At 40.4% G+C, this 18,974-nt stretch overlaps 1 protein-coding gene across 3 annotated transcripts in view; it reads right to left on the bottom strand.

Moving 5' to 3' along the window:
• LOC131303407 (DNA topoisomerase 3-alpha) overlaps window positions 1–1,656 on the bottom strand; it is a 42,468-nt gene extending 40,812 nt beyond the window's left edge. For 2 of the 3 annotated variants that reach the window (XR_009192027.1, XM_058330255.1), the window contains exons 1-3: window positions 1,052–1,656; window positions 410–482; window positions 53–175 (exon numbers count right to left, since the gene is read on the bottom strand). Coding sequence is in view for 2 of the 3 variants with exons in the window: in XM_058330255.1 (XP_058186238.1) it covers window positions 53–175; window positions 410–482; window positions 1,052–1,527 (672 nt within the window). In the remaining variant the exon portion in view is untranslated. The remainder of the gene's footprint in view (window positions 1–52; window positions 176–409; window positions 483–1,051) is intronic. The other variant, XM_058330254.1, reaches the window with a different exon arrangement.
• Window positions 1,657–18,974: the final 17,318 nt, after the last annotated feature.

Genomic DNA, 18,974 nt, shown 5'->3' with positions numbered 1-18,974 from the left:
ACACATCCTGATTGACAAATACTTAACATGATGTTTTTAGCTGTAACAGTACCTGACAAGGGCCATAACTTAGAACAACATTCCTGTTATCTCTAGCAAAATCAAGATGAAATGCATCCCTCAACAGCATAGTTTGAAACCTAGTGAATGAAGCACCAATGCGGAGATCTATTTCCTGCAAAAGCATCAGAATTAACCCGATTTGCTAAGTACTTTTTTTCATTCAGGAAGACGGGAGACTAACTGCCGTAAATAGCAAAAATCTGTTCCTAAAAACAGAATCAATGAACCGGAAAGCAATTTCTGCCTAAAAGTGTTAAAGATTCTGCACACACATAATACAAAAGAATGAGCAAGTTGCCAAACTGCCAAAAGAATCTAAACTGAGTGCTTCGCTGCCTGTACTCACTTGCCTAACGTCTACAGCATCGGCAAACAATTGATTAGGTCGAACAAGAGCTTCCACAGATTCACGGATATCCCTGAACATGGCAAGAGTAAAACTCAAGCATGAGAATTGGAATATTCAAAACAGAAAACCAGAGGCGCTGACCATTTTGGCTTAATAATCATGCACAATTATTTTTTTGTCTTCATTCAAATAAAATTTCTCCTTTGTTAGTTTTGCGTCAATTTCCCTTGGATTATTAGTTTGTCTCAAGTAATCTAAAAAGTGAAAAATCATGATCAAAACCTTCAAAAATTCACTAACAAAAATAATCCAAAACAAACACTTTCTAATTATTTTTGTCTTCATTTGAAAAAATAAAGTTTAGTTCGACAATGCAAAGGTCAACTTGGTGCCTGCACATGCTTTCATTTGATCTGTAATCCTTCTCTCCTCTCCCTTGTAATGTTTATTTGTTATCAATAAGCTGTTACTTTGCCGGTAAAAATAAAAATAAAAATGCTTGGCTCATTGTCAAACACTAATTTGACCTCTGTAATAAATTGACCCAACACTAAAAGCGAAAAAAAATTAAACAGAAACAAAAATAAATAAATAATCCTACTAAAAACCCTAGATTTTCGGGTTGAGTAACAATACAACCTATCAATTAAGGCAGAGAAACGAGCCCTCCAGACATTGAGGTGGCGATTGGCTTGTGTACAAACTTCAACAACCTCAAACGCAATGTTTTCCCCTTCCCTATCGCAGTCCAGCCACAAGACAAGCCACTGGCAGTTCCTAGACTCCTCCTCCAACGTCCTCTTTATGTCCAACTTGTCCTCGGGTACGTACTTGACGACCGGGGCGCGGTAGAGTTGTATGGGGTCGCACGAGTGCCACTTGCGGTATCGGTCGTCGAAGTCGAGCTCCATGAGGTGGCCGGTGACGGAGGTGAAAAGCATCTGGCACTGCTGCCCCCTGATGGTGTAGCCGAACTCGAAGATCTTGTTGAACCTCGATCGCCCCTCCCTCACCCTCATCCCGCCGCCTTGGGAGAGTATCCCTGCCACCGCCTTCGCCACCGACGGCTTCTCCGCCACGTTCAGCACCCTTATCGGCCGCCCCCCGGAGGACATTTCCTTCTTGTCTTAGATAGTGGAATTGAGTTCGACAGCGTTTTCGCTTCGGTGATTTCAAAATGGAAACTGCTGCTGCACCAGGAACAATAGTAGGTTTCGTTTCCCTGCCGGTTTGGCAATGTAAATGACTGACCCACCCCTCGTCGAAGGGTGTCCCGTGCCTTTAATTGCAAGTTTTAGTTTCGAGGTGATTGGTAATATGTTGGGATTAGTAATTCGATAGTACTATAGTACATACTTTTTAGGGAAAAAAATTGAAATAGTTCCTATAGTTAAGTGTTTATGTCAACTTAGTCCATGTGGTTGTAATTGGTTCTATTTACACTCTGTACTTTCCATTTAGTTCCAACTTGGTCCAATTACTAACCACCGTTAGTCCACCGTTAGTCCTTTTAACTGCAAAATCAAATGGCCACTTTTTTGGGGTTTAAAACAATAATTCTCTCATTCCCCTCTTGCCCTTATATTAGGGGTGTGCACGGGTCGGGCGGTCTGGTTTGACCCCTGAACTCGACCCTGACCCGACATGGCGGGTAACAAATGTTTAAGGCTCGTAAACCGAACCAAAAAGGGGTAAGAACATTTCGCGAGCCCGATTCTTTATGTCGGGTCGGGTTCGACCAAAAAGCAAATTAATCTTTAAAAATTGGTCGGGTCGGGTAAGAAACGCACCAACCCGCACCCTAAACCAAAATTTGATTTTTAACAGAAAATGAACCCGTACCCATCTGAAGCACATGTTCGATCCTACCCAGGACCCTTCGGGTCGGGTCGGGCCCGCGGGTGGACGGTTTTTTTGCACAGGCCTACCTAATATACCTCTAAACCAAAACATAGCTTATTCTTCCATTCTCCATTGATAAGGAGACACCTGAGATGAAATTTGATTATAGTTTTCTGCAAAAATTTGCCTTCTAATTCAGCATTTTTATGATCAGCCATGAGGCAACATAACCACTGGTATTGTTTACCTGTTCAACTTGTGGACAAATGCTGAGATGCCTTCTTTTTTTGCATAGTACTGAAAATGCATATAGAACCATGTCCAAATGTCACAACATGATATAGATCCAAAAGTCACAACATGATAAAGAACCATGTCCAAAAGTTAGAATATTACATAAACTTAGGGGTTGTTCGGCTAAATAAGCCAAGTGGCTTATTTTTTTGTCTTTATTCAATTTTTTTTCGCATTTGTTAGTTTTTTTGTCAATTTTTTTAAGATTATTGCTTCGTCATGACGAGAGGAACCTAAAAAGTAAAAGATTACCATTGAAATCCAATTTTTTTGAATAAAGACGAAAAAATTAGCTTATTGGTTTAATTTTGTCTTTATTGGCTTATTTTTGTCTTTATTTAAAAGGATTAACGGCGGACTAACGGCAGTTAGCAATTGGATCAAATTGGAACAAAATGAAAAGTACAGAGTATAAATCGAGCCAATTACAACTACAGGGACCAAGTTGACACAAATATTTAACTACAGGGACCATTTCGGTTTTTTTCCCTACTTTTTATTAGAGGATGTATCATATATACTATAATTTTAAACCATTAGATTTAAAAGTGAATAATTCTGACCACCCATTTATTAGGTCAATTAACAATATGAAAAAAGGACTTAGCAGGTAAACGGTGGCTCTCCTCCCTGACGCTCTCACTCTCCATATCTCCATGAGTATTACGGAAAGAGCATTCGCTCATGACATGTTATGTCAGTTTTGTCGGTGATATAAAAATGAATGAATGGTTAGCGGAATGTCTCCATGAGAGGGATGGTTGGTTGTTTGAGTATGATATCATCGAGATATGTTTATTTTCTCCGAGCTTGTGTTGTTATTTTTATTGTGAAGTCGAGATATCAAATAAGTCATGCAAGGTAGGACGAGGGCCTGTGGTAGCTGTGGGTAAATCGTGTGGATAGAAAATCTTCATGGTTAGACTAGAATCTTGATGTTTAGTCATTGTATTTTACATTCGTAATTGATGATGGAATATCTGCTAATCACATTCTATTTCACACTTGAGATACCGTGTCACGCCCTCGACTTTATACATAAATAAATAATTCATTTCAATCAAAAATCTTCGCATAACATAATAATACCCAAAAGATTTCTCATTCACTTAACTTTGCAAACAAGTCCCCCAGTTTAAAGATTTACAACTTTGGCACTCCGGCCCCAAATAAACTTAAATACGAGTACGAACAAGTTGATAAGTTACAAAAGGTTTTGTCAAAGGAAATTTTTGAATGAATAATTACAGACCCTTCTTTATCAAAAGAAAGTCAGTTACAAAGATGTTTAAGAAACTGCATGACGTTAGCCTCCAAAAAGTCTTTCATTCCCAAGCACACATTGCATGCGAGCTATTGTCCAGCGTTTTGACCTGAAAAGAAGGATTAGGTTGAGCTACACTAGCCCAGTAGAAAAATCTTTACCAATTCTATGTATGAATATGATGGTACGTTCAGGATGGGATGAGGTCGAGAGATTTAGCTCAAACAATGGACAACAACGAACTCACAGGAGCGTCAACATTCAATAAGATCATTCTAAGACGTGCCATTGTCATAATATGCCAACTGGTTCCCAAGACATTGACAACCCCAACAATCCCGACGCGACTCTCTATCGCCAATTCTCACCATCGGTATTTCCACCCCTTGCGTTACCGTATAACAATCACGAAGGTTACCGTATTGCCACCCCTTGCATTACATGAACCTTAACAACTTGGATTATCGTATTACCATCCCTTGTATTACGTGACCCACTTGAGTCTCCGTATTACCATCCCTTGCGTTACGAGACTCTCTACCCCAACTTCCAACACATATGACTACTCTCTTATTCACTATGCTAGCTAAGACTTCCAAACGATCACACTCATACAAGGAACATCTTACAACATGTCAACAATGTCAAAAATGAGCCATAAACATTCATAAGTAACCAACAATTAATAGGATGCATTTTAACGAAGTCTTAACCATGTAATTCCCTATTCATTTTTTACTAACGGAAGACCAATGGACCAAAGATAACATCAATCAATCGTAGGAATTTAATTGAATATGCTTGAGATAGGTTTGGAAGTGTCTGAAAGGGTTTAGAAGTGATCGGGGGTCCAAACCATGGAGGGGAAAACTTTTCAGAAATTTCCAGTTTGGTACATGTAACAATTAAGAGCGCTACATGTACCCAGCGGACAGAATGTAAAATCTGGGTTTTGGTACATGTAACAGTTAAGGGCGCTACATGTACCCAATGAACGAAATCAAAGAAATCTGGGTTTGCTACATGTACCGGGGTAAACACTGGTACATGTAGCACCTGGGTTTTTGCACGATTTGACAGCTTTCAAGGGCAAACACAAGGCTTCCAAACAACGATCCAAAATAAGTTTTAGACACCGAATCAACTCATAAACATACAGAGAAAGTTAGAAATCCCTACCTCAAGTCAAGGAGCAAAACCAAAGGAATTTTGAACGAGCTCTAGCTCCAAGAACGAAACCGAACAAAACACTCCTCCTCGGAAACTGTGCATGATGGTGGTACGAAGCAATTGGGTTTGAGCGGTGCAACTTCACGATTTTTACTGTTGCGATTGTCGACGAAATCTTGAAAATTGATCATGATTCAAGGAGAAGGCCTCCTTCAGGTTCTCAAGGACCTTGTCGGAGTCAACGTGGCCATTGTCGTCGCTGTCAACCTCCTGGATCATGGCGGACACCTCATCGGGGGCTTGGACCGCTTGGTTGAAGGCGTGTGTGAACAATGAGAGTTACGAATGGGAGAGGAGAGAGAGAGGGGATCGGAGCAGATTCCATTGTAGAGAGAGAATGGAGCAGAGGAAATTATCACAAGAGGAGTCAATTTGGGCTGCAGAGAGAGAGGAGGAATGGCGAGATGGAGTTGACGATGTGGAATAGAAAGGGCAAAAAAGTCATGAGATAACATATCCGTGCCTAAGCAGGTTTGGAAATAATATTCAGGGTTGGGATCAAACCGAGCCTAAAAACCAGGACTGGTCTCTAATTTACTACTTTTTATACCCCTATATCTATATATTACACTCACACTCCCTCAATCTTCTATTCATTCACTTCAATCCTCAACTCAATTAATCACTAAATAAACCATATTTTCTTAATTAGGCATTTAATAAATATTTCAATAATTAAAATTATCCGAGTCTCTACAACCTATCCTCTTTTAAAAAAAATTCGTCCCGAAATTTATAACGCAAGCCAGCTAAAATCATGCATCATGTAAACATGCTCATGCCACAACATATATCACCAAACAACAAGTTAACAATGATAAGACTAGAATTTTAAGACTCACATTGATTAATTCGGAAACAATTGTGGGTACTTCTCTCTAACTTCGTCTTCCCTTTCCCACGTCGATTCTTCTTTTTCAAGAGTACTCCAAAGAACTCGCACTAACGGTATGGTCTTACCCCTCAAAACTTGTTGCGCGAATCTAAGATACGTATCGACTCCTCCCCATAAGATGCATCGGCTTCTAACTCTAGTTCGGACCACTTTAGAATGTGTGACGGATCCGGCTCATACTTTCGCAACATCGACACATGGAATACGTCATGAACGCCCGATAGCCTCGGTGGCAATGCCAATCGATATGCCACTTCCCCAATCTTCTCGATAATGTCAAATGGTCCGATAAAACATGGTGAAAGCTTGCCCCTTTGCCTAAAATGAGATAACCCCCGATGTGGTGACACTTTAAGAAACATGTGATCCCCCACTTCAAACGAAAATGGTCGGCGACGACGATTGGCATAACTCTTTTGTCTACTTTGCACAGCTAACAATCATTGACAAATCACTTTGACTTGTTCGGTGGTTCTCTTTTGTGCTTCAAGAAGGCGTTGACGAATCGCTTTCACACTTTTGGAGGTTTCTTTGATCAAATCCGATCAGACCAACGTAGCCTCGCCCAACTCGGTCCAAACAAATGGGTGATCGACACGGTCTCCCATACAAAGCTTCATACGGTGTCATCTCGATACTAGATTGGTAGCTATTGTTGTAGCAAATTCGACTAACGGTAGGTGATCTTCCCAACTACCCCAAAAATCCATAACGCAAGCCCGAAGCATATCTTCTAGAATTTGAATCGTTCTCTCGGATTGCCCATCCGTTTGAGGGTGATACGCAGTGCTAAACAGAAGATTGGTGCCAAGAGCGGCCTGCAAACTTTGCCAAAAGCATGCAGTAAATCTTGAATCTCGATCCGACACGATAGAAATGGGAATCCCATGAAGACGGATAATTTCACGGATGTACAAACGACTAAGCGTATCAATCGAATCTGTAACCTGAATAGGTAAGAAATGCACTGATTTGGTCAATCGATCGACTATCACCCAAATTGCATCATGCCCCCTCGGCGACCTCGGTAAATTGATAACGAAATCCATAGTCACATTCTCCCATTTCCATTCGGCCATTGGTAACTGTTGTAACTCCCCTGCAGGTCATTGATGTTTGGCTTTCACTTGTTGGCATGTAAGGCATTTAGACACGAAAATAACAACATCTCTCTTCATCCCCGGCCACCAAAATTGTCTACGCAAGTCATGATACATTTTCATTCCTTCCGGATGCATGGCTAAAGGTGAATGGTGAAATTCCTTTAAAATTTCCTCCCGACATGAAATAGGTACGAACAATTTTCCTTGGTAACACAAACTTTGATCGGCATGAATCATCCACCCTTCTCGAGCATTTCCACTAAGGAACTTGATGCGAAATTCCTCTGTTTCTTCATCTTGTTGTTGGGCCTCAATTACTCGAGTCAACAAGGTCGATTGAACAGTTAAGTTACATAAGGTGACTCCATCACGGACCTCTACAAAATGCAACACGTACATACGTACCTAAGTCGTTGATCGTCTTCCACTCATGGATGGCTAAACTCGTGAGGTGTGTCGATTTTCTACTTAACGCGTCCACTACTACGTTCGCCTTGCCCAGATGATATTGTAACTGAAAATCATAGTCTTCTAAGTGTTCCATTCAACGGCGTTGTCATAAATTTAGCTCCTTTTGAGAGAACAGATATTTTAGACTCTTGTGATCAGAAAAGACTTCGAACCTCTCACCGTAAAGATAATGACGCCAACTCTTCATCGCAAAGACGACGGCCGCAAGCTCTAAGTCATGGGTAGGGTAGTTCCACTCGTGAATTTTCAATTGCCATGACCCATACGCCACCACTCGCCCCAATTGCATCAACACGCACCCCAATCCCTTTTTCGAAGCGTCACAATACACGGAATAACCGACTCCTCGTTCAGGCACAACCAAAACCGGTGCGGTATTCAACCTTCTCTTCAATTCCTCAAAGGCTTTCTCACAAGCGTCAGTCCAAACAAAACAAGTCCCCTTACGAGTCAACTTAGTCATCGGAACCACTAAACGGGAGAAATCAAGTACAAAACGACGATAATACCCGGCTAAGCCCAAGAAACTACTAATCTCAAATACATTCTTCGATCGCTGCCAGTTCATCACAGACTCTATCTTTCCCGGATCAACAGACACCTCATCTTTCGATACAACGTGACCCAAAAATTTGACCTTGGACAACCAAAATTCGCATTTACTAAGCTTGACATACAATCGGTGTTCTCTCTAAAGTCCAAGAACAATAGAAAGGTGAGATTGGTGCTCCTCCTCCGAAGGCGAGTAGATAAGGATATCATCCACGAATACAATCACAAAACGATCAAGATAGGCACGAAAGATATGGTTCATCAAATCCATGAAGGTCACCGGTGCATTCGTCAATCCAAAGGGCATAACGACGAATTCGTAATGGCCATAACGAGTACGAAAAGTGGTTTTAGGAATGTCTTCCCTCTGAACTCTCAACTAATGGTAACTGGACCTCAAATCAATCTTAGAAAAACAAGTCACACCTCAAAGTTGGTCAAACAGGTCATCTATCCTAGGCATTGGGTACTTGTTCTTAATGGTGACACGGTTCAATTTACGGTAATCAATGCATAGATGAAGTGACCCATCCTTCTTTTGAGCAAACAAGGCCGGTGCTCCCCACAGTGACGTACTCGGATGAATAAATCCCAAATCCTCCAATTCTTGCAACTGAACCTTCAATTCTCTCAACTCGGCAGGCGCAAAACGATAATGAGGTACAAAAATAGGAGCGGTACCAGGAAGCAAATCAATAGAAAACTTGATTTCCCTCTCGGGTGGTAAACCGGGTAACTCCTTTGGAAACACGTCCGAAAAGTCACAAATGACAAGAGGTAGCTCTCCACGCGTATATACGTCCTCATCTAAGGCTAAACTTGCTAATAAAGCATACACCGATTCTTGCTCCCGAGACCCACACAGATACGGTTCTATCAGTTCCCGACGCTCCCCAGAGAATTCAAAACAGGCACCCCCAAGCAGACAAATACGGACCCGACGCTTGAAGCAATCTATAGTTGCGTGAAACGTAGACAACCAATCCATCCCCAATATAAGATTGAAACCCAACATATTCAACACGATGAAGTCAAAAGTAAAACAACGATCTCGAATAATAAGCTCACAATCCCGGCAAATACAATCTAATGGTGATCTACCCCCTATGGGTATCTCAACGAACAATGGAGGACTAATGTTTTCGATTTCTAATCCCAAAGCACAAGCAAAAGATGCAGCAATGAATGATTGCGATGCTCCAGAATCAAATAATACTCTAGCAAAGGAGTTAAACAATAGGAATGTACCCCTCACAACTGAAGTCTCTGGGGTCTTAGAAGCAACAGAAGGTGGTGGAGGCAGAATAGCAGAGGTGATGGCAAAAGCCCTTCCATGAGTGGTTTGACTCTGAACGTGTCCACCCCGATGACCAGAACCTTGAGTAGGCGTCGAAGAACTCACTCCTCTCTCAACCTGAGATCCCTGGGCTGATGTGGTCTGACGAAAATAAGGCTGTTGCTGCAACTGATTTCCCCGGAATGATTGCCGACTAGAACCCTGTCCACCCCTCGGCTGCTGCACTGATCCCGATTCACTACGTGCCCCTTCTCCACGTGGGCAATTCCTTGTAAAGTGACCACCCTTCCCACAAGTAAAGCATGTGTTCAAAAGTCGCGGACATTGGGCACGAATGTGCCCTGCCTGACCACACTCATGGCATACGATTGGAGGTCTATTGGAAACTCCCCGAGTCCCGAGTGAAGAAGAAGGTGAAGGCCTAAAATTTGACTGACCTTGTGAAGTCGACATTTGATCTCTTTGTCTCTTCCTCCCTTGACTACCGAAACTTCCCGATGATGAACTCATACCCCCCGTTGGTTGCCTAGGTTCCCAAACCTTTGGATTTTCGGGTGCCTCCTTCGGTGTCTCGATGCTCTTTGCACACTCAACGACTTCGAAAAACTTTCCTTTGCGTTGTGCCATAACAAACTTCTTCACGGTGTCGTGTAAACCTCTTTCAAATTGCCTACACTACCTTTCCTCGGTAGCGACCAACTCCGGCGCGAAACGAGATAAAGATTGGAACTTCAAAGCGTATTCCGACATAGTCATATTCCCTTGCTCTAGCTTCTCAAATTCATCTCTCAATTGGTCGCGACTGGTTTCAGGAAAGTATTGCTCCTTGAAGAGCACCTCAGACTCTGCCCAAGGTATATTCTTAACATCTGGCTCTTTCGCTTGAGCCGCAGTCTTGGCCGCTCTCCTAGCATCCTTCCTCAATTCTAAGACCGACTCCCACCACTCATTAGCTTCCCCAGTTAGTTGAACGGCCACTATGTTCACCTGCAAGTCGTCCTCCGTTATCTTGAGAGCCCTGAAGAGTTTCTGGATCTGGGCCACCCAATGGTCGACTACAAGAGGGTCACTGCTTGACCCATCAAACGTAGGTGGATTTCTACGACTGAATTCCCTCATTGCTGACAAGGCACGACTATCTGCACTTTCCCTAGGAGCTGGGTTTAGAAGGCTTGCAGCCGCGAGAGCTGTAACAAAATCCCTAGCAAAAGGATTTTGAACAACCGGTACTTCCCTTCCCTGACCATGTTCGGTCCCATCCCCTGGATTTCCCACTCGAATTCTCTCAATGCTGGCTAACCTCATTCTCAACCGGCACCTCTCAGCCACGACCACGGCCAATGTCACGACCACAGCCACCCCGGCTTTCGACCTCACCTGCTCTAGCACGCGTTCTCGGAGGCATCTTACTACAAGTTATAAGAAAAGAAAAGTTCATCAATAAAAACATTGTTTCATGAGGTCAAAGCCCCGAACTATCCCAACATGGGTAAAACAAACTCTACGCCACTCTACTACATTGAAATACAATGCCACGTAAGCCAAGTAATGTCAATGCACGCAAACACACATGTGATAAGCAAAAGGCATGACGTTTTGAACCCATGAGACTAAAAGTCTCCCCACGATCTCAAAGTATTCAAACCTAGTTGCTCTGATACCAATTTGTCACGCCCTAAACTTTATACATAAATTAATAATTCATTTCGATAAAAGATCTTTGCATAACATAAATAATACCCAAAAGATTTCCCATTCACTTAACTTTACAAACAAGTCTCCAAGTTTAAAGATTTACAACTTTGACACTCTGACCCCAAATAAACTTTAGTACGAGTACGAACAAGTTAATAAGTTACAAACAGTTTTGTCAAAGGAAATTCTTGAATGAATAGTTACAGACCCATCTTTATCAAAAGAAAGTCAATTACAAAGATGTTTAAGTAATTACATGAGGTTAGCCTCCAAAAAGTCTTTCATTCCCAAGCACACATTGCATGCAAGCTATTGTCCAGCATTTTGACTTGAAAAGAAGGATTAGGCTGAGCTACACTAGCCCAGCAGGAAAATCTTTACCAATTCTATGTATGAATATGATGGCACGTGCAAAATGGGATGAGGTTAAGAGATTTAGCTCAAACAATGGACAACAACGAACTCATAGGAGCGTCAACATTCAATAAGATCATTCTAAGACGTGCCATTGTCATAATATGCCAACTGGTTCCCAAGACATTGACAACCCCAGCAATCCTGATGCGACTCTCTATCGCTAATTCTCACCATCGGTATTTCCACCCCTTGCGTTACCGTATAACAATCACGAAGGTTACCGTATTGCCACCCCTTGCGTTACGTGAACTCTAACAACTTGGATCATCGTATTCCATCCCTTGCGTTATGTAACCCAATTGAGTCTCCGTATTACCACCCATTGCATTACGAGACTCTCTACCCCAACTTCCAACACATACGACTACTCTCTTATTCACTATGCTAGCTAAGACTTCCAAACAATCACACTCATACAAGGAACATCTTACAACATGTCAACAATGTCAAAAACGAGCCATAAACATTCATAAGTTACCAACAATTAATAGGATGCATTTTAACGAAGTCTTAACCATGTAATTCCCTATTCGTTTCTTACTAACGGAAGACCAATGGACCAAAGATAACATCAATAAATCGTAGGAATTTAATTGAATATGCTTGAGATAGGTTTGGAAGTGTTCGAAAGGGTTTAGAAGCGATTGGGGGTCCAAACCATGAAGGGAAAAACTTTTCAGAAATTTCCAGTTTGGTACATGTAGCAATTAAGGGCACTACATGTACCCAGCGGACAGAATGTAAAATCTGTGTTTTGGTACATGTAGCAGTTAAGGGCGTTACATGTACCCAGCGAATAGAAGATGCAATCTGAGTTTGGTACATGTAGCAGTTAAGGGCACTACATGTACCCAATGAACGAAATTAAAGAAATTTGGGTTTGCTACATGTACCGGGATAAACATTGGTACATGTAGCACCTGGGTTTTTCAGCACGATTTGACAGCTTTCAAGGGCAAACACAAAGCTTCCAAGCAACGAACCAAAACAAGTTTTAGACACCGAATCAACTCATAAACATACAGAGAAAGTTAGAAATTCCTACCTCAAGTCAAGGAGCAAAACCCAAGGAATTTTGAACGAGCCCTAGCTCCAAGGATGAAACCGAGCAAAATACTCCTCGTCCAAGCTTGAACGAACACAACCCGAGGCTTAAAACACTTGAGGAGGTTGAATTTATGGTGGATCTTGATGATTTTGGAGCTTGGGGGTGAGAGAGAGAGAGGCTGGTGGAGACAAGAGAGAGCCGAGAGATTGAAATGGGAGAAAATAATCTCCTACACACATTCACTCCTTTTTATACCCCTATATCTATATATTACACTCACACTCCCTCAATCTTCTATTCATTCACTTCAATCCTCAACTCAATTAATCACTAAATAAACCATATTTTCTTATTTAGGCATTTTATAAATATTTCAATAATTAAAATTATCCGAGTCTCTACATGCCGTATTTTACTTCAACTATTCATTATACCTATCATCTCATCTGCATATAATTGTTGTGTAGATTTCTCTACTGGGCTAGTGTAACACAACCCTTCATTTTTCAGGTGTGAATCCAGAACAGTAGCTTGGAGTGATATTCATGCATAGGAGTACATTCTTTTGAAAGTCGAGAAAGTGAAGACACTAAGTCTCTTTTTAAATCACATTTTGAAGGCGTAATGTAATGTCATTTACATATTTTTGACTTCGAAACGTTGTAAACTCCTATTAATCCTTTTAACTTTTGTATTTACAAAATATTGGACCGTAGTGCCTCATGATATAATATTTTAAAACTCTTGGAGTTGGAATTGTAATTTCATGAATAGGAAATGATAAACTATTTTGGGTTCGACATATATGGTTGTGAGGATTTTTATTTAAGTAAAGTTATTTTATTTATGTTGAAAATCAAGGGTGTGACAACTTGGTATCAGAGCATAGGTTTAGAATACTTCGAGACTGTGGGGAGGCTTTGTCTCATGGGGTTCAAAAAAAAATCATTGCATATTTTACATGACTTGTGTGTTGCTGAGTGATTGACATACATCTAACTATGTGGCATTGCATTTATGTTACCGTTATTGTAAATTGGCATAGAGTCCTTAGATCGGATTGGTGGAGTTGGAGATTTGTAATGTATCTATTGTTGATGATCTCTTATTTATTTCTTTATAGTGAGATGCCTCCAAGACATGAGAATAGACAAGGTAGGATTGGGAATCCGAGAATGGGGGCAAGACATAATCAACTTGCTAGGGAAATTGTAGTGGCACTTGCAGCAGCTAATCTTTTACAACCACCTCCTAGGGATAATGCGGACAGTCGGGCCTTAGTAGCCATGCGAGAGTTTAGCCGTTGGAATCCACCTCAGTTCAATGGGGAGAGTAGCGATCCTCTTGTGGCCGACCATTTGCTTGCACACATGCATAAGATCTTTAATGCTCTCAAGATTACTGAGGATGGCCTACGGGTGAGTATAGTAGTTTGTCAACTTACTGATGAGGCGAACGAGTGGTGAGAATCCATTTCAAGAGTAAGGAGAGACGCTCGGAGGGCGACGAGCCAAGAAAATGAGCCAGATGAGGAAAACCTAACTTGGGCTAAGTTTGAGGAGCTTTTTGAAAACCAATATTTTCTGGAGTCGTATCATGAGCAACTTAGAAATCAATTTGAGAGGTTAGATCAAGGTAACATGGCCGTTTCGAAATATGCTATTAAGTTCCAAACCTTGTCTCGTTTTGCGCAAGAGTTAGTTGCAACCAAGGATAGGAAATGTGGGCATTTTGAGAAAGGGTTACATTTGTCTATCAAGAAGTTTGTGGTAGGTCAACGAATTGGAAGGTTTTCTGACATTGTCAAGTGTGCTAGAAGTATTGAGTAAACAAAGGAGATACTAGAGGAGGTGAAAGTGCAGGAGTCGAGGCAACAAACCATTACCAATCGTGTATCTATAGGAACATCTGGGAGCCAAGGGAGGAAGAGACAGAGAGAACAATTTCGGTCCACCTCGTGCCCGAAGGGGCCCTTATAATTCTAATTGTTGAAATGTTTATTCAATGCTTAATTGGGAGAAATAAGGTTTATTTGGTGGTGTTTGGATTGGGGATTGAAGTGAAATGATAGAAGCTAAAGGGGGTGAGTGTGTGATTTACTTTTATGTCTCCATTCGGCTAAATAAGCCAACTGGCTTATTTTTTGTCTTTATTTAAATTTATTTCGTATTTGTTAGTTTTTTGTCAATTTTTTGGGGATTATTGCATCGTCATAACGAGAGGAATCTAAAAAGTAAAAAATTATGATCGAAATCCCTTTTTTTTTTTGAATAAAGACGAAAAAATTGGATTATTGGCTTATTTTTGTCTTTATTCAAAAAAATTAGGTTTCGGTCGTAATTTTTTACTTTTTTAGATTCCTCTTATCATGACAATGCAATAATCCCAAAAAAAATTGACGAAAAACTAACAAATATGAAAAAAAAATTGAATAAGGGCAAAAAAATAAGCCAGTTGGCTTATTTAGCCGAACGGTAGTATATATAGTGTGTGTGAGTATGTTGGAGATAATTATATCTCCATATCTCTCTCTCTCTACCGTCCCCCTCTCTCTCTCATCCTCTCTCTCTCTCTTGCTCTCTCTCACGAAACTCCACCTTATACCTCCAAAACCTTAAAGATCAACCTCCATTTGACCTTCCAATCTTGTTCTTGGGCTTAGAATTCCTTGGGTTAAGCTTGAATGAGAGGGTTTCAGTTGATTTCAAAGAGTTTGGAGCTAGGGCTCGTTCGAATCTCTTGGGTTTTGCTCCTTAACTCAAGGTAGGGATTTTTTTGCCTTCTTTATGTGTAAATATGTTGATTTGGTGTGAAAATTGTGCCTATAATGGTTGTTGTTGATGTTATTGTCGAGCCCACAAAAATCTGCTCGAAGCCTCTCTGCATCGATACGGGCTTTTTGCCGTATCAATACCATAAGAAAACAGTAGCTTCAGGAATTATTGATTTGCTTATTGTATCGATATAGCCAACCAGAGTCTTATGAGCAGTTTTGTCCTTGCTGCTCCTACTTCAATTGTTTTGAACCCCAAACACTTCTAACACCTTTGTAACACCTCTTAAACTATTTCAAGCATGTCCAATTGACTCCCTATGATTGATTGATGCTATCTTTGTTCCGTTGGCCTCCCGTTAGTAGGAATAACTAAGAGTTTACTTGATTAAAACCGTATTGAAACGCATCTTATCGATTGATTAATTACTTGGAAAAGTTTGTGGTATAAATGCGATATTGTTGGCATACCGCATGGAGTCACTTAAATTGGTGTGATCATAGGAAGGTCTTATCTTGCATATTGAATAGGAAAGTAGTTGCGTAGGTCGGAAGTTAGTATAGGGAGTCTCGTAACGCAAGGGGTGGTAATACGGAGACTCAAGTGGATCTCATAACGCAATGGGTGGTAATACGATAGTTCGAGTTGTTAGGGTTCACCGTAATGCAAGGGGTGGCAATACGGTAACTCTCGAGATGCTGTACTGTAATGCAAGGGGTGGAAATACAATCAGTGGAGATTTGTGATACTGTGTCGTGTCGGGATTGTTAGAGTTGTTTGTGTCTTATGAACTATATGGCATAATGCAATGATACTATGATTTGGAATGATCGTATTGAATGATTGACATACCCATAGTTGATTGCTTTTCATTGATTGAGCCATATCCTTTTGTCTTCTTTCTTTTGCTCCTATCATCATGTTTGCATATAGAATTGGTAAATATTTTCCTACTGGGCTAGTGTAGCACAACGTCTGTAATATTTTAAACATGTTCGTACTTGTATCTGAGTTAATTTGGGTCGTGGTGTCAAGGTTGTAATTCTCTAAACTTGGGGACTCAGTTTGTAAATTAAACTAGTGGGAAACTCTTTTGGGTAATTATATGAGATATGCGAGGATCTTTTATTGAAATGGATTATTTATTTATTTTGAAAATCGAGGGCATGACAGGGCCAGCGTGATTCGGAACCACCTAACCTTTCTAGAACATTAGGAGTTTCGTCTGGATCAACGATTGTGTGTTATTGGTGCGGTCAGTTGGGCCATTGTGCAATGGACTGTCCTCAAGACATAGAGTATCATGGTCAGAGACTACCTTGGGTTTGCTGCCGGTGCCATCATCTGGGGCATTTAGCAGTAGATTGTCCACATCCAACAAGCAGAAGGAACACACAAAGACCCACAAAGTTAGATCGTGCATCTCATACCATATTGCAAGGTAACGTGAATTCACATGTTTATGTCATGACTACTTATGCATGCTTGAGATGCTCAATTGCCGAATGATTGTCATTATGAAAAAATGTATGGTCTACCCTAGTATCGGTTAATATTGCAGAGTTACCTATGTGGACTTGTTTAATGAAATTTGAATGGATGTGCCAACTAGATTAACTAAAAGAGAATACTCGAGGTTGATGAAGTGGATAAGGATTATGTGAAGCCTTGGGAGTTTGAAATGAACTTGATTATTATTGGGCTTCTTAGAGCCACGAGTTGTGAAGTATTGGGCACTATGTGAGCCCGTGATTGTATAGGGTACTGTGTGAACCCATGGTGATGTAGGGAACTATGAGAGCTTGTTGTATCTTGAGTACTATGTGAACCCATTATTGTATTGGGCACTATGTGAGCCCATGGTTGCAATGGGTACTGTGTGATCCCATGGGGTACTGTGTGAACCCGATGTTGTATTGGGTACTGTGTGAGTCCGTTAATGTGCTAGGTATTGTGTGAGCCCGCCGGGTACAGTGTGAGCCCGTTGAGATGATAATGTGTTCGGTGCTATGTGGCCCATTAGCTGATATGGTGAGTCTGCGGACTAGTCGATTTATTGAGGTATTTTTATGTGTATCCAATGTGTTACTATTTAGTTTCAACCTACTTGTTAGACCTATCATGCAATCTTAGTATGTGAAATATGTTCTTAGAATACGGTGTTAGATAAATGATAATGTGACGTGCAGATACTTGCTACATGCTAAATAGGTGATAATGTGATGTGTGAATACTTGCTACGTGTTAAATAGATGATTGACAAGAGTTATTTGAATGGAGAGACTCGAATCTCTTGGTTAGGTGTAACGTTACTCAACTCCTTATTTTATCGCAGCTTATGTTTTGATGATTGCTTTGCATATCCTTCAATTTCTAGATTATGGTCTTATTGAGATTACTGTTAGATTGGTTGATCCTTGTGAAGATATTGAAAAAGTGAGACTAGTTTGACGTTGTATATATATTAAACATGAATCGAGTTCTTTACTTGGGGCGTCGAGTAAGTATGTTGAGGCATGTGAAGTAGTGGATTTTGGTTCCAAGAGTTGTTACAAATGTATATATATTTGAACTCAAAATTTTCTGAAAAAGGGAAATGCTTTGTGAAAACTAATTATTCGCATAGTTCCTTTTGGAAATAGTAACAGTGTAGGCTTAGACTCAACTACATCCAAGTGGAGTGAAACTCATCCCTAGTTCTTTGCTATGTTGACTGAATTGTCATTATTTTCAAATGACCATGTAAGGTGTTTATGCATGATTGTTGATAATGTCTTTCAAAAATGAACATTCCCTTTCAATTTTTATTTAAGTAAAGTTATTTTATTTATGTTAAAAATCGAGGGCGTGACATTCACTATGTCTCACATGTTCGATAAAATGCTTCTCTCAACTATATGACTCCAATGTATGATGGAAATTAGCTCTATGTAATACATATCATCTTAGTTTGTGAGAAAATTGAAGTAATTGATTGTTTTTGGATAGAATATGCTCATGCCTTTGGAGTTAGAATTCAGACCATGGTTGTTTATTCAGTTATTTTCCCCTTAGACAACCTGGTACAATTCTCACAAACATAGGGAGTTTTTTTTTTATAGTCCTATGGTTGGATCACGGAGGGTATAACTGGTTTTTGATTTTCATGCATACAATAACCCACTAGGACACTAACAGGCTTAGAAAATAACTCCACCAAATAAGTTAAGTAAAATAAAGTAACATCTATATTATAAAACTGAGTAAAAGAAAGGGAAGACAGTTAACCGGTCACCCATCTCTCTCCCTCTCCAATGTCTTGTGAAAGACAGTTGATTCTCCAACTCTCTCATCTCAGAACTTCAATTTGAGACCAATTGGCTTAGGTCAATTAGTCAAGAGAGGAAAGAGAGAGGTATGCATCCCATACATTTGGCTTTCACTTTTTACATTTGAGTGGATGTGCACGTCTCTTGTCCTGTTGTAATTTCAATCTTTAAAAATACTCACACTGTCAATTTATAGGCTTGATGAATTGTTTTAAACATTTGGTAAATATCATAAATTCAATAGTTCTCAAAGCTTCTTGTGATTGTTCATGGTTAAACCCAATCATCACTTGGGTATCAATTATCCATTTTATGTGTATTTATTTAATTGTTTTAACTACAACCCTTTACTTTTCTTGGTATGTAGATGTT

This window comes from Rhododendron vialii, chromosome 10a (genome assembly GCF_030253575.1).
Source record: "Rhododendron vialii isolate Sample 1 chromosome 10a, ASM3025357v1".
Lineage (NCBI taxonomy): Eukaryota > Viridiplantae > Streptophyta > Magnoliopsida > Ericales > Ericaceae > Rhododendron > Rhododendron vialii.
Note: the sequence above shows the minus strand (reverse complement) of the source record. Positions and strands in the feature narration are given on the sequence as shown.